The 15,726-nt window shown below is 37.2% G+C and overlaps 1 protein-coding gene across 2 annotated transcripts in view; it reads left to right on the forward strand.

Moving 5' to 3' along the window:
* RALGPS2 (Ral GEF with PH domain and SH3 binding motif 2) overlaps positions 1-15,726 on the forward strand; it is a 102,645-nt gene that overhangs the window by 37,990 nt on the left and 48,929 nt on the right. For both annotated transcript variants that reach the window (XM_065648937.1, XM_065648936.1), the window contains 3 exons: positions 3,177-3,266; positions 6,241-6,333; positions 10,383-10,509. In XM_065648937.1, the coding sequence (XP_065505009.1) occupies positions 3,177-3,266; positions 6,241-6,333; positions 10,383-10,509 (310 nt within the window). The remainder of the gene's footprint in view (positions 1-3,176; positions 3,267-6,240; positions 6,334-10,382; positions 10,510-15,726) is intronic.

Here is a 15,726-nt window from a genome sequence, read left to right on the forward strand (position 1 = left end):
TTACATTACATGCTTTTTGTGTAGCGTGTCAGAATGTTTTTAACAGGTATTTGGACGAATGATCCAGAAACTCTATTAAAGAGTCTCAAATTTGCCTATTTACTTATTAGCACAGAGAGCACAATTAATTTTGGGACCAATGGCTATGAACTTAAGAGCACCAGTATAACAAAATTAGTATTTCAGAGAAGGCAAACATGGGATAATTTAATAAGCTTAAGCTGTGATTCAAGAAAAGACACATTCAAAAGTTAAGCATGTTTCTCTAGGTTGACCTTAATAGGGGAAGAATATAAATGCGCAAACATATGTCCAGGGTTAAGTGCTGTCTTGAACTGATATCGAAGGCATTGATGCCCAAAGGCTGTGGGTCATCTGAGTGATGGATATTGTTGGGACAGTGTGAGAAATGATGTCACTTGAATGCAGTGAGAGAGGACTTGGAAGTAAAATAACCACGAAACGTGTATGGGGAAGATGTATGTATGATTTACATGAAGAACAAACCTGGATAAAATAAAAAAGTAACCTGCTGAAACAAAAGGAGTTCTTTTAGTTGTCTGTTTTTCAGACCAGCCAAAAATGAATGTCAATACCAGTAAAAACACATCGAAGAGGATTGGAGGTGGTTGGAGTGGAAAAGGTTACGTGTGTTTAATTCTTTATCTCCCGCTTACTCTGTCACTGAAGGGACTGGATGGCTCTAAGCTTCAAAGAAAGTTTTGCGTTTTGTTCCGGTTTGCTTTTCCTGCAAGACCTTGGAAGTGTTGAGACTCGGTCTGGCTGGGACTGACCCAGGTTTCCTCGGGTGAGCGGGGTACTTGCACAGCACGGTGATTAAGTCACTGATACTCGTGAACTTCCATACAGTCAGGGCCAACATAGAAAATCACTTGTTTTTTCCGTCCGTATGAAAATGATTGAGCATTGCTCTGTATTTTGGGCAAGTGTTTCGTACTCTGGCCTACTGCAAGTCTCCTATTTCATCGATGCTCTGTTAACTTGAGAAGAAGCAGATTTGGGACTTTAAGGCATAGCAATACATGTGTTGTCTCTACCTGTTTCTTTATGATACGAAAATCTATGTTAAAAAATTTAAATTGCCTTAATCTTCAAAGGGAAAGAATCTCCTTAGAAACTCGTTCATCAGTCAAAGGAAAAGTTGGTTTTCTCAAGCTGTGTAACTACGGCAGAACATCAAACTGTGGTTTAACTTTTTTTGACAATATTTTGAAGTACTGTCAAATACTTTAGTATTTATTTATTCGGCACTTATGTATTTTATAGTAATGCTTTTTACTCAGAACAGTTTTTTATGTTTGTCAGGGTAACAGAGTTTATCTGGAGATGGTTTGCTTTAAAAAAAGAAGAAAAGAAAGGATAAAGAAAACTGAGCTCTGTGGCTAATTTTTTCCTGGCTAATACAACCTTAGACAAACAGACCAAAGGAAAGCAGTTGTTATACAAGATGTTTGTGGGTTTTGTCATGGTTTTTCTCTAATTCTTCAATTTTCCGGTTCCAAAGAGCTTTTGTGTTTTGACATCCCAGTTCTCATCAGATCCCTGTAGCTTCACTGAAAATGTAGCAATTTTGGAGGTGCCGATAGTCTCATGCTGTTCTGAATAAAGGGCTGTCATACTGTACCGAGTGAAACAGGATAAACAGGCTGTTTCATTTTTTTAATTGAAATTTTGGGCAGGAAGCTGAATTACGTACACAATGTTAGTTTACAAGAAGTATTTTAGCATCACTCTTAAAAAAATCAAACCAGCATGACACATGGAAAGATGTTTCTGTATGAGGGCATACGTTTGTTCTTACACTGTTTTCAGTAGCTTTATAAATAGCAGTCATGCTGTATCGTGCTAGTTGTTCATTTTTTTCCTAACTTGTAGTGAACACATGAATAAAAGATACGGTTTTTGCTGTCATTTCCGAATTCTTTGCTACTGTTTTATTACAGTTATGAAGGTGTTTATTTTCTATCATTTTTCTTTGTACTGAAGTATGTGAGGACAGAGGGTGTGGGGGGAGCAGAGGAAAGATTAGAATTTAGACTTGTTAACAAAACATTTCAAAGTGTAGCTTTATGAGGCATTCGTGTAACTATGAAATGCAGCAACCATCCTTCATACCATACGGAATAGATCATTGGGTTTTATATAACAGTGAAGTTAGTCCTTTAAAACTTACCGAATTAGTATGGTAGCGTGCTGCATACTGGCAGGTAATTTGAGTAGCCAGCAATAAGTGTACAAACTATAAACGCCGGGTTAGAGCAGAGGCTTCTTACCGTATGTTCCAGTTTTGTTCAGGTGATACTGGCCTGATTATTTTTTTAAAGGTGTTGAGAATTTGGAAATGTCAGTGAACTGTAGTCGAAGCTGTTTAACTTCTCTGAGAGCTGGATAATGCAGCTTTGAAGCTATGGAAAACTAAAACCAAAAAATAAATCTCAATTTTAGTTTTTGTATTCTTTCATTTTGTAGACTCTTAATAAAACTTCATTATTTTGCTTTCTTGGGAGGACATTGTTTGAGAGTTTTGCCATTTGTTTTGTGTCTGTGAGTTCTCATCCTCAAACTTAAAATGAGTCTGTTTGCATCGATTGTCCATAACTGATTCTCCTGAGGTTTCGGAGATGTACTGGCGGCAGAAGAGTCTTCCCCATTAGAAAAGCGGATCCTAATGCCTTTGTATGCAACTAGCTGATGTGACAGATTTTACAAAGGCAAGTTCTAGCCACCCACACACTTATTCAGAAAAGCAGGCACCAGAACATATGTTCTCCAACAAACCACTGGAGTGTGTCGCTACTGGTTATGAAACAGGAAAGGTGAAGAGTGAGACAAGATAAAAGATTCAGTGCTAAATATAAGTTGGATTTATTAATTTGATTTAAGCAACTGCTTTATCTTGTAGTGGTAGAAGGTGTCTTGGGTAACAACGAGCAGAATAACAGAGCAAAACATTTTGAAGAAAGTTTTTTGTTATTAGTATCTGGGTTATGTTGGGATTTCATAGTATAAGCATTTACATCTTCTAGTATGTATTCAACTTTATAGATGGAAGTTGAGCGCTGCGAGACTTTTAATGTATTATTCATGAAATAAAAATTTTAAAAGCGTAATGTTGTCGCTCTGTATTTCAAAAAGGCGATTTTTCTTCTTTTTAGGTAAGCTTCTGGGTTGTTAGAGAGATTCTACATGCACAAACTTTAAAAATAAGAGCTGAGGTTTTGAGCCACTATATTAAAACTGCGAAGGTAAGACTTTGGATTGGGGGAGGAGTTGCGGGATTCACCATGATGAAAGTTCTTAAGTTGGTCAGTTCAGAAATACGTGTTGGGTAAATATTTAACTGATACCGGATTTAGCTGTGGTTGTATCTGTTGACGTGAACAGCTGTTTGGCTCCTGCATGTAACAAAGTTGTCAGAAATAGTGACAGACCCAAGTCCTGAAATGGAAGCCTTTGTTTACAAAAAAATAGCTTCCCTAAGGAAATGCAAAGGTGCCTTATTTCAGATATTGTTTATTAGATAATATTTACTGGATGCATTTTTCTAATATTGGTTAAACCAAAACACTTGTCCGTAGAACCAGCTCAAACAGCATCAGTCAGAACAGAGTTTGTTTTCTTTTACTATGGGAAGGAAAGGGTCTGTTATCTACTATTCCAATTGTGGCATGAATAATACCAACTTAATAAATATTGTTTCAGAAACATACCTGAACTCAGAATACATTTTAGAGCTCTCATCTTGTCGTACCTTCCTGAAAGCCCTTAGGACTGACATTCATAAGAAAAGGGTCAACGAATCTTGACTTGCACGTAGATGAACCAGAGTCCTGGCCCTTCAAACATCATGAAACTTCTTCACTGTAGCGTGAAGAGGGGAATGTTTTTCAAGTTTACCTGTCAGACGGTAGCCGACTGTTAATACAGCTAATTCTGTGACTACCTTGAGTTACCTGCAAAAAAAGATGTAACATTTTTGTTAATTACCTTGGAATTCATTCGCAAATGAATTCTTTGTCTCGATATGCACATTTTTAATGAAGTAATATTTTACTTCCATGGGATTTGACTATAAATTTCAGGCAAAGCAAGATAATTTTGTGAGATTCCACAGACTTTGCTCAGTGATCATGCTGTGGTCAGAAACTGTTGATTTACTTGCTGTATGTTACCTTGGCTTTGCTTGTGGCTGCCAACCTGACGTTACTGCAGTTAGCACTGCTTGAAGGATTTTCTGTTTACACCAAAGCTCTTTTCAAAGCAGCTTGTTGCCAGAGGTCACACTAATTAACTTTTCTTTAGAGAAGTTGTAAATCCACTCTGTAGTGAATTCTTTATGCTGACAGCTGTCTATTGTATAGCTAGCAGTCCTTTAGTGGTATCTCATACTATATTGCTTGATGCATGAACTAATTGGAATTATTAATTGTATTCCCCTGAATTTTCCAGACCATGACTGAAGTCATTGATTATGACTTCTGTTTCAGTGCTGGCAGCAGCTAGGAAAGCCCTTTTTCATTTTTAATCAGCTACACTGACCTTTGGGACAGTGAACTTCATTACCTTGTTCGGGGACACGTGTAGCAGGTGGAAGGGTTATTGTGTAAGTGGAGGGACAAACACCAGCAATACTGTTCGGAAATATAGCAGGAACAGCAGGTATATAACAAATATCCTCACTTCACAAAATACTTATTGCCCTTTATGCACAGCTATTAAAGAAGCCTCCCAAAAGAGGAGTAGGAGAGGGAAACACTTCTTCAGTAGGTGTGGAAAGACCCTTGTTCATCAGTAGACATTCTGGAACCATAGGGTTCTGGGCACCCAGACCGAAATTGCTGCTAGGGTGACCTGACAGCAAGCGTTAAAACGTGACATTTCTTAGTACCTGTGAGGACTTTGTTCTACAAAAGGCTATTAGTTTTCTAGCAGTGTGGTTAAATAGAGAGAGAATTATTTACCCTGCTCCAAAACAAGTAGTTGCGAAACCATCCTTGCAGTATCACTTTCAGCCTTCCAAATATAAGGTGTCCTCTGATATTTAGCATTTATTCAGAATCAAGTTAGTCTAAAATTTTGTCATGTTATCTCATGAAAGGCATTGTAACAATGAAAACTTGGGTAAGCTGAGTTTCAAGGAGGAAAAAAGGCTTCCACCATTTCTTGAATGTCAAGAGTTCTTTATATTATTGTATCATTTCTAGCTGGAATCCTAGCCTACCTTGGTGAATCTTCCAAACGGGTTAAATAGGATTTTCAGTACTGTGATTGAGTATCCATTCCTCTTTATCACAGTCTTTTTGTCAGGGCTAAAACCGCAGTTTGTGTATGCTCCACCAGAAATCCCTGAATGTAGTCCAGGTCTCTGGGTGCTCAGAGCTATTGGAATAATTGATACTGCAGAAGAGCTTAAGGAATAGCTTTTTCTTCCAGACTATTTTTAAGCTTTCATGACAGTAGTACCAGTAGTTAATTGGCCAAGGCAGATTGATGGTTTTGGACACAGAGGGAAAGAAAAAAAGAGGGGATGGAAATTCCGAATAAGAAAGAATATGCACTTATATGGAGTGTTTTGCAGAGAGTTTTAAAGAAAATGCTTTTCCCTGTCTTCTGTTCTCAATTTTGATGTCGTTGTTCCTTTCCACTAGTTAATTTTAGTTGTCATACCCCTAAAATTGTCTTTCAGTGAGGGAAGTACTCCAGGTACGTGGCTTTTTGAAATTTACCTGCTTGATTTCATCCTGCAACAATATTTTTTTGGCTGCTTTGATGCAGCCTTTGTAGCTACGTAAACCTGCAGTGCCAAATGCATTTACAATATTAAATACTGCCACAATTACATCATTCACAACTGGGTTATCCTTAAGTCTGAAAATTCTGTTGAATGCTATGAAAGGAATTTATTGGGTTTGAATGTCAGAAAATTTCTGGCACTTCTGATATATGTCCCAAGATGTATGCATATATAGATTATTTTTTGAAAGGGCTCTCTCTGGACTGCGAAACAGCTAGTATAGTCTAATCCAAAGCTATATAGATGCAGTAATGACAAATTAGGAGGTGCTATAAGTATGGTGTAGGTGCACAGTAGTTCACTGTAAGTAACTCTTCATTTTAGACCATGCAAGATTTCTTTATTTTTAATTTGTTTATTCTGTATTCCTTATTGACAGCACTTGGAATGTTGTTCATTGTTATCGTATGTATTTTTGCCTGCAGAAACTGTATGAGCTGAATAATCTGCATGCTCTTATGGCAGTTGTGTCAGGCCTACAGAGCGCCCCGATCTTCAGGCTGACTAAAACGTGGGCGGTAAGTGAGCAGCGGGACAGCGAGGGGGTTTTCAGTTGGTCTTAGGAGACTACAACATTCTGTAGCTTGTTTTCAAGGATGCAATAATTATTAATATTACAGATACTTTTAATCTTCTTGTACCATGTACATAATGTTTCTTGTGCCTCTTTAAGTCTGTGGTTTCCTGTCGAGTTTTTGTTCTGCTTGGTATAGAAATATTTTCCTTTGAAAAATAGTTCCCTGCAGATTCTGCTAAACGCAGAGGCTTCTAATTTGGCTAGAAGCTATTTTGTGTTTAGTTGCTGGAAAATTATGAATGCCAAAGTGGGTCATACTTTAATCATTTAGGGGTTTATACTGTTGGAATTCTTTTGCTATGGAGAGCAGATGTCCAGAAACTCTTGATTCGGTTTCCATAAAGAGATTTGTAGTTTCTCTGACTGATAACTAACTCTAGCCATTTTCCTCATTTTTCAGCATTAATTGCATAGATGTAACTACATTACACAATATATTTGTAGGTCTGTTTCTGTACAGTTATAAAAGTATGTCTTCCTTTAGAAATGTTTTTATTTGACATCTGTTTTCTGGCTGAAATTAATGTTATTTTTTGTGTAGTTGTATCCGTGATCAGAAGAACATTAGGAATTACTTTTGCTCATTGATACCTCAGAACTGAGAAAATACTACACTTGAGTCAGCCATACATTGTGCAGTTGTCCAGCTGTATAAACACATGAACTGTGACATTTTCAAGCGTGATAGAAATCATCAGATGACTGAAATACTCTGCTGCAGGAGGTCATTAAAAGGAGCTTTGACCGAAGACATAGCAACAGATCCTTGCGTGTTACAAGAAATGTGATAACAGAATAATAACGTTGTTCAGTTGCTAAATGTTACCAAAATTGAATATAATTCACTCCTGCTGAGATACTCATCTAGAATTCTGGACACATTTTAGAAATGTACAATTAAGTAAGACATTGTTTCAAAATACCAAAAAATCTCTCTAAGGAAATCTTAATGAAGTTAACACTGCAAAGTGATCTTGAGGGGAACTTCTTTTTTTTTTCCTGTTTTTTGTCATGTCGATGAATTGATGCCTCACCAGTTTTACATAACTGTGATGCCAAGTTGTGCTGGGTTCTTTTTGTGCGTGACTTGAAACAAATGTCGACTATAACGATATATTCATATAACCATATTAGTTACTACCATAATGATGCCATTCAGAACTGGGTGTCCCCAGTTTCTTTTCTTGCTTGGTCACCCAGATATCCTAGTTTGCACTTAGGAGGATTATTTGTGGGCCGCTGGCGTATGTGCCAGTTTCTGAAGTTCTTCCACATTTCCGGGGTGTTTCGCGTACAATCCCAAGTGAGTGTACCTCTAAGCCTTTGGCTTTCTGTATATTAAAAACAAGAAAAGATGTGAAAAGGCACACCAAGCCGCTGTTTGAGTCACCAGGTCATCTGAGTAACCTTCAAAACCTTCAGGAAGGAAGGATTTCTTCTCCATTTCTGAGATAATTTGTAACAACCTGCCGTCAACTCAACTTAGGAAAATAACCACAAGTAACTCCCTAAGAAAAAGAAACTCACCTTATATGGTTGGAATCTAGAGTTGAAAAGAGCCGTTAAATGTTTGCTTGGTAATCTAATGTTACTATAAAAAGATGAAATTCATGTCTTCTGACGATACGTCTGAATATGTCTAAAATTGTTCTCATTCATTGCCTGCCCACACTTTGAACTCGGGAGAATAATGAATGCTTCTCATGTGTGATTTGCCCTGTTTGAAACTTGAGAAGAATTTGAACCTTTCCAAGGAGATACTTAGAATATTCTAGTTCTCTCCATTCACTGTAAAGGAAGGCTAGATGACCAGCTAGGACTCGGGCAGTGTAAGCAAATAATGATTACACATCTAAAGTTAGGAGAGGTGAATCCTGCCCAGCTCTGCCAGCGCCCCGAAACCTTGTCTGTCCTTTCCTGCGTCGCACAAAGGTGATCTTCAGTGCTGGCATTTGATAATTGGAAAGTGAAGTGCCGTCTGGAAGGCTCTGGATCCTTCCCTCCTGCTGTGAACTATCAACCTTAGAGCTTCCATTGTCTCTGCACGTCTCCATACTGTTCTTTGCATCATTAGAGCCTAAGAGACAAAGGAAGAAAAAATATTTAGAAAAAGCAGCAGCTCCAAAACTGAAAAAATAACAGCTGGGTCCTTACTTACCCTCACAGAAACACTTTTTTTGTTATTGTCGGGTTCTGTGTACTTTTCTACATGAATGCAGGAAGCAGAGACATGATGTGAATTGCACCATGAGCACAAGGGCGAGTCATACAGGATCAACTTGTTTAGAGATTACTCAAAGAGCCTGAAATCTTATATCAGACTTGAACAAGATTTTGAGGAAAACACCATTAGTTTCATTCAAGTCTGAATTCAGGCCATTGCTATATTGGTTAGTCTTGTCTTGCCTTCCAGTCTGCTAAACTACAAAAGCCCTCCAGACACCAAATGGTGGCAGAATATTTTAAAATACTATTAAAGGCAAGCTAATCTAGGCTGATTAAACTGGAATCATGTCTGAGGAGATAAACTTCAAAAGATAAAGGTCATGTTCTGGTGGTTGGAAAGAAGTCATGCCGGTCTGCTGTTTCCTTGTCCTGCAATTGGCGGGTGTCTGCAGTTTTAATGAACACGAGATGCTGTTCGTCTGAATATTGGAACCAAAGCTGAAGATGTAAATTAATTGCTGGAATGTCAGAGATCAGTATGTCTTGGGAAACAATTTACTTTTAAAAAGTGGCATTCTTTTGAAAGCCGGTGTTCAGTTTGGTGTGTTAGCTATCCTAATGAAGACTGGGATATAGGAAATGTAAATAAAAAGAGCAGTTATTTCAGTAGTGAAGTTACAGCTTTACAGAAGGGACATTTCACTTCTATCACGTTCACATAGATTGATCTTTAACTGGACCAGAAAAGGGAATATGCATAAAAATGTAGTGTTCTGACCCTCGTAATTTTTGCACTATTGGGGTATCTTACAGGGGAAAAATTGTCACTGAGACTAGAACACTGAGTCTTCTGCCAAAATGTTCAGTGGGAACATCTTACACTCTTCTTTAAATTCTGGCTCTGAATTGAAATGAAACCTTTAATGTGTTTTCGCAGCAGTAGTTCAGCTAGGTGTTTTAAAAGTAACTTACTTGCCCAGTCTTACAGAGAGACCGTAATTGCTGTAAGATCTGTTAAAGAAAGGGGCAGGGGGAGGGAGGAGGAATGGACAAATGAAGAAAATCTAGTTTAAGTTTTGTATTTGAAGTGGATATTCCTGTAATATTAAAAGCCAGTAAGATTGCTAATTGGCAGAACAACATACCGACCCTGTATTCAAGTTCATAATGCCATCTGCCGAGAAATATGGATCAAATCGTTACTCTTTTCCACACCTTCAAGTATGTGGATATGTGTATATCTGCATTAATTGTTTTTAAAATTGTAGTTTAGTTAAAGATATTTATCAGATCTTAATGGCATTGTTTTACTCTTTGGAGAATAATTTGTTGAGATTGCTCTCAAATCAAAAATAAGAACATATTTTGGAATTTGGGTTTTTGTGAAGCCGTATTAGTATAAAATTTCTCAGTATATCTAACAAAGAAATGTCAACTTATGGATAATTAGAGTGAATAAACTACTGGTTTGAGAAACTGTAGAAGTGGACAGCATGTGAGAAAGTACAGTATTTTAGCTGGATTAGTCTTTTGGAAACTTGTATTATTTCAGAAGGATCCTCCAGGACACCAAAGTTCATACCTGACTAATTTTTTTAAAGGGTAGTTTAAATTTAACAACCGAAATAGCTACTTTTTTGGTAAACTCTCCAAGCACTCACCCTTAAGGAGTAAATGCTGTAATTTTGAAGCAGTTTTATTTGGAAAACAACAACAAACAATGGAGGGGCATGGGGTGGAAATCCATGCTTTTAAGGGTAAAAGAGAAACTAAAATCATAAGACTTAATGCTTGTCTGTGTTTGGCCTTTTTTTTTTTTCCTAGTTGCTGAGTCGGAAGGATAAAGCCACCTTTGAAAAGCTGGAGTATGTTATGAGTAAAGAAGATAATTACAAAAGGCTTAGAGACTATATCAGCAGCTTGAAGATGACTCCTTGTATTCCCTATTTAGGTAAGCTGAAGTATTTTTAGCGGGAACCACTAATGACAAACGTACTTCTCCAGTAATTACACCAATTAAACACCATCTTTTAAGCATTTGTGAAGGTATTTCAATACTTCAGTAAAGAATCTGTAACTACTAGTTGATTCTGGAGACTTTGTATATGGCGAGACATAACTTCACGAGCTTCAAAAAGAAAATACCTGGTAAACCTGACAAACGCTTCAGGTTTTACATACAGTATCAGTTTTCTAGGGAATTATTTTCCCATACGTTGTATAGATACGCTGACTTCTGGAGAAGCACTTAGACTGTTGTGCCTGCAAGCACTCTTAGAGCTAAATACTTGACTGTTATAGTAATGATGGCTTTTAATTTATGAAAAACTATAAATCACCAGCCTCTGAGATAAATAATGTAGATTTTAAGGTCTGGAACACGCTAAAATCTGGAGATATTGCTGTGTTTAAATATACTAAGGTGACTAGAGAAACTGGGTTGTTTGACTGACTCAGCTTTATGGAATAATTATGAGTAAGTGATATTTGTGTGTATCTGAAAACTAGATAAATGTGTTTATATGTATTGGTTTTTTGCCAAGCTAATCTAGTGCTACTTAATTAATGTCTCAGTTTAGTTTGTTTAAAGTGATAAGTGTGCCCTTTATTTTTAATATAGCTTTTCTTTGATATTATAAGATGTCAATAGTCACATAAAATTAAGGAAAAGTTTACCCATCTTGTTCCTTTTCCAGAAAAAATAGCTGATATTTTTGTAGATACGAGTTGCTCTCACACCTAAATTCAAGATGACCTCCTGTGGTCACCAAGGCTTATTAAACTGTAATCTCTTCCTTCCTGAAGTTTGATGCTTCCTTTACTCAGCTGGGCTATTAATTTTTTTCAAGGTGAATAACTTGACAGTTGTCTTTATGCTGTGATCTCTGTGTCCGTCACAATATTATTTCAGTTGTTTCATGGCTTGATTTGGTTGAAAATACCACCGTTGATTTTTTAAAATCTAGAGTGATGCCTCTTAAATGCCTATATTCAGGTTTTTCCAAAAGGCTTGCATTTTACATGCTTTATACTTACATAGAAAAAAATATTTTGCTGTGGCGAACCAATAATAATTTTAATAAGTAGTTCTGTTGAGTTCGTCATTCTGTTTTCATTTTTTACTGCCCTGTTACATCCCTCCCAGAAACATCTATCAGTTCCAGCCTGGTATTAACAGCTGTTCTTTTCCTGGATTTTCAAGTATTCAGATGTTGGTAATTGTTTGTGCCTAGAATGGAAGAATCAGCGTGAAAGTACTTTGAAGTGCAGGTGTGGAAATTGCCAGCGTGACACACTATCACATGCTGCCATGGTTGTTGACGTAGCTATGAGAAGTAGGTCTGAAATAAAGGGGGCAAAAAAGAAGCCAAACATAATGTAATGTGATTAAATCTGTCATTTTGTAGCTTTCCCACCATGTGTCCGTGTATAGTGTGTACACACTGTATATGGTTCTGAAATGCACTTTCTAGCTTTCCAGATGCTTTTTAGCCGTATGCCATGATTTCTGAAACATGAAGCCAGACTCACATTGTTTTCTTGCTCATCGTAGAAGTCCCACGCCAACCTGCTGTCAGATATTTATTTTTTTATTTTTTTAATCTCATGATGCTCTGACCTTTGCCATTATGGTCTTCTAATACTGCTGTACAGAGAAATGTTTATGCTTGGGTGTATTTGCCTGACTCTTTAAAAATACTGCCTTACTATGTGCAAGTGTGTTATTTAAAAAAAAAAAAGTGAAAAGAAAACTGTGGTTTAAATTCTCTTTAGTTACAGATGTTTTTCTCAATACATTAGTAACCTCTTGTCTCATTTTGCATTAGAATAAGCTTTGGGCTTGACTTGGTAGTTTAAAGTGAAATGTGTACTTCTTTTCTACTTAGAAAGAAAGAAATAGTCTTTGCCGTGACCTGCTGTAGTTAAAGAATGTGTTTGGTGTAGTTAAAGAATGTGTTGTGGCCCGGTTTCTTAGAATATCAATTCTTACTAATGACATGAAGAATGTCCTGAAGCCTTTTTTAATTCTCCAAAGGAGTAGCAAATGCCCACTGGTGCACTCCTTCTGAAATTTAATTTTGTAAGGTTTAATTATATGGCAAAAAGAACAAAATTGCAATGAAACTACAGTCATGATAAAGCTGGCTCTCTCTTGGAAGATTGGCTGTTGTGCCCATTATTTCTCATTTGATCAAAGCTTTAATCTCCAGTAAGACATGAGTAGATTTGCAGGAGTCTTATTTCTAAAATTTCCTTCCCAAGGGATTTTCACTAATCTGAGAGTCATATGGAACAGAAGTAACCGAAGTTGCTTGTTTTACTTACTGTTTTAAGCTTACCAGCCATAGGTTATAACTCCTGAAAGGATCTTTTTCTTCTTTTACTTCTAGTATAAAGTTGTAGATGGGGAGTAGTGCTGCTCCTGGGTTAAAATGCATATGCAAGTTTACCTAAAAGTCTGCTGTTTGAAATTGTGATCATGGCATGTACCAGGGAGGGGGATTAATCATAAGGTCCGTTTCGCCTCATGGAAAAAAGAGGTGTGAAGTGGGGCTCCCTTCACTGTTGGCGCAGAGACCCCGCAGTTGCTGTGCGCCCCCAAAATGCTCTTTAGAAGAGTGCAGAGAATCCAGCCTGTTGCACCGTTATATTTGCTGCTGCAAATCCCCCCTGGAGAAATATTGGCACTGGTTGTGAAAGACCCTGTGTGGGAGGTCACAGGGAAAGTGAGCATATAAGGGAATTTCAGCTGTGATTTCAAGGATAAGTGGTTTACCCTTCAGAGATTATTAGGTTTACCCTTATGCGACCAAATATCAAATGTGCCTGTGGAGATTTTTTTCATTACCATCTTAATATTATAAGATAAAGCTTAAATGCTTTTTTTGTGTAGTCTTTGCAATGCGAATGGAAGTACAGATTGTCTTATTACCGCAGCTCACTCACTGTGGACGGCATGAAGACGTCCTTCCACATTTAACTGGATGGGGGGAAGAAAAACATTTTTCAGTTCCTTTCAGCAAAAAGTGTGATATGATTCCAGAGCTGTAGAAATGCGAGTGAGAGGAGCACATCATCAGTGTGGACTCACTCGCTTAAATGTGATTACTAAGAGCTGTGCTACACCAATAGAAATGTCCAGCGTTTGGTCCCTGTTAGGCGGTGTGGGGTATGTCATCGCTGCTGCACCACCCAGCCACCTAAGGTAGCCAAAACAAATAGCTGTATATGTGATGTCTTATTTTGCCTTAGAATAAAAACCCGTTCTCAAAGGGAGTGTTACGGAGCTCTGATTAATTAGAGATTGCACAATGAAACAATTGAGCCATATCTTGAGAAGTAAGATTTTTATTTAACTAAGCAGTACTACCTTGTGAAATATTTTCTTATAGCTGTCTTTCAGGAATTATATCCAGAAATGGGAAAGCCAAAAACAGGTTATTTAAGTATTCATCTGATGAATATTCAGCTACTTCAGTGATACTGCTTGCAATAGACTTTGGAAATACATTTGCAAACTGTGTTTCAGGTTTAGTACAGGTTAAACTTTTGCAAGGTCTGCTTGGTTAAATTTGGACTGACAGTACAGGAACGGTGAGAGCTCTAACCTTCACAGACAGACGGTTCTGAACGTCCAGTGCAGTAAGCTACAGGGATGCTACAGCCTCTTTTGAAAAACTTCTCTAAAAAAAAAGCACGAGAGAAGACATTGAACTTTAAAGTCACACTGCTTAGAAAATTCAACCCAAAAGCCAGGAACTGAAAGACTTGCAAGCATTTGAAAGTGGTAAATTACTGCACAGAGCATGAACCAACCTGAAAAAGAAGCTGCGCTTTCCCTCCTTGTAATCTTAAATAGGCAGCTTAAAACTAAGTCTTTCAGAGCACAGCATTTGTACAGTCTGAGCTTTCTGGGTATATTTTGTAATAATGTTTAGTTAATGTCATCCTGCAGCTTTAGACTGGAAGAGACTCACTTTTTAGAAGTCTAATATATAAGATTTAATCTAAAGGCTGAGTGCAAGCTAATTTTACTTAGGGGTTTCTTAAAGTACACCTTTCACTGACTGCACTGAATAAACACCGTTTTTGTAGCAGGCAAGAAGTTCTTGTGGTAAAATAAGATCCCTTCCAAGGAGAGGAAATCTGTTGAATGAAGTTAAGCTCTCAGAAGTGTTCATTAAAGGAATGTTTTGGAGGGCATTTTCAGCTTCTAAATTCACCTCAACTGTTCTTCTATCCAGCTACCATAGAAAAAGAAATCTACTGTAGATAGTCTGAATTTTTAGCATTTGCAATTAAAAAGCGTTTTATAGAACACTCAATCAATGAGGTCTGTATGATATTTGTAAAAAATAAATATTCCTTATACAAAGAACAATTTTGGAATTGTCATATTAAATATTTGTTTCAGCTAAAATTCTTGGAATTTGGGAATGGAATATGCTGGGACTGATTCCCCATCCACCCACCGCACCAACCTCAGTTAAATATTGTTGAGACTTGTTGGCTTTAATCTCTGACCAAAGATGTAACTACAACCCTTGCAGCCATATATTAGCAATGAAGCTAATATATGAATACTCCAGAGAGCATGTTTTGAAAGCAGAATGCTGTTTTCTCTCCTCTGAACTACAAATGAGGTTTTGCATAGCAATTGGTATTGACTAATTTAACGTAGCAGTAAGATTATTCTTTTAGCTATTAGGAATTCTTATGTTAAATAGGGGCAAGGTTCCTTAAAATCCTGAAGGGATGTATGAGGTGCTAAAGAAATACATTGGTTACAGTTCAGAACAGCATATTTAACTTCTGTTCAATGCCAAATTAAATTAGGTAGCCTGTTTTGCTAAATACAATTTTTAAATAATTTTACGTACTAGGAAGAAGCTTTAGTTTTGGAGACTCTGGTACCGAAAGTGGAAATTTTGTTGTTTCTGATTTTGGAAGGATCTTGTTTTGATGCACTATATCTTATGGAATTTGTTAAAGGTTGGAAAAGTATTTTCTAATTAACTTCTTAAATAACATATTAATTCTGGTGGAAGTCAGATATCCAGAAAGATAACAGATTTAGTATAGAGAATATCAGAGTTGTATATGTGTAGGGGAAGGGAAACGTGTATGTCGTAAGAGCAGTCCAGGTTTGGGGTTGCAGGAAGACCAG

The sequence above is a fragment of the Caloenas nicobarica genome, chromosome 20 (genome assembly GCF_036013445.1).
Source record: "Caloenas nicobarica isolate bCalNic1 chromosome 20, bCalNic1.hap1, whole genome shotgun sequence".
Classification (NCBI taxonomy): Eukaryota; Metazoa; Chordata; class Aves; order Columbiformes; family Columbidae; genus Caloenas; species Caloenas nicobarica.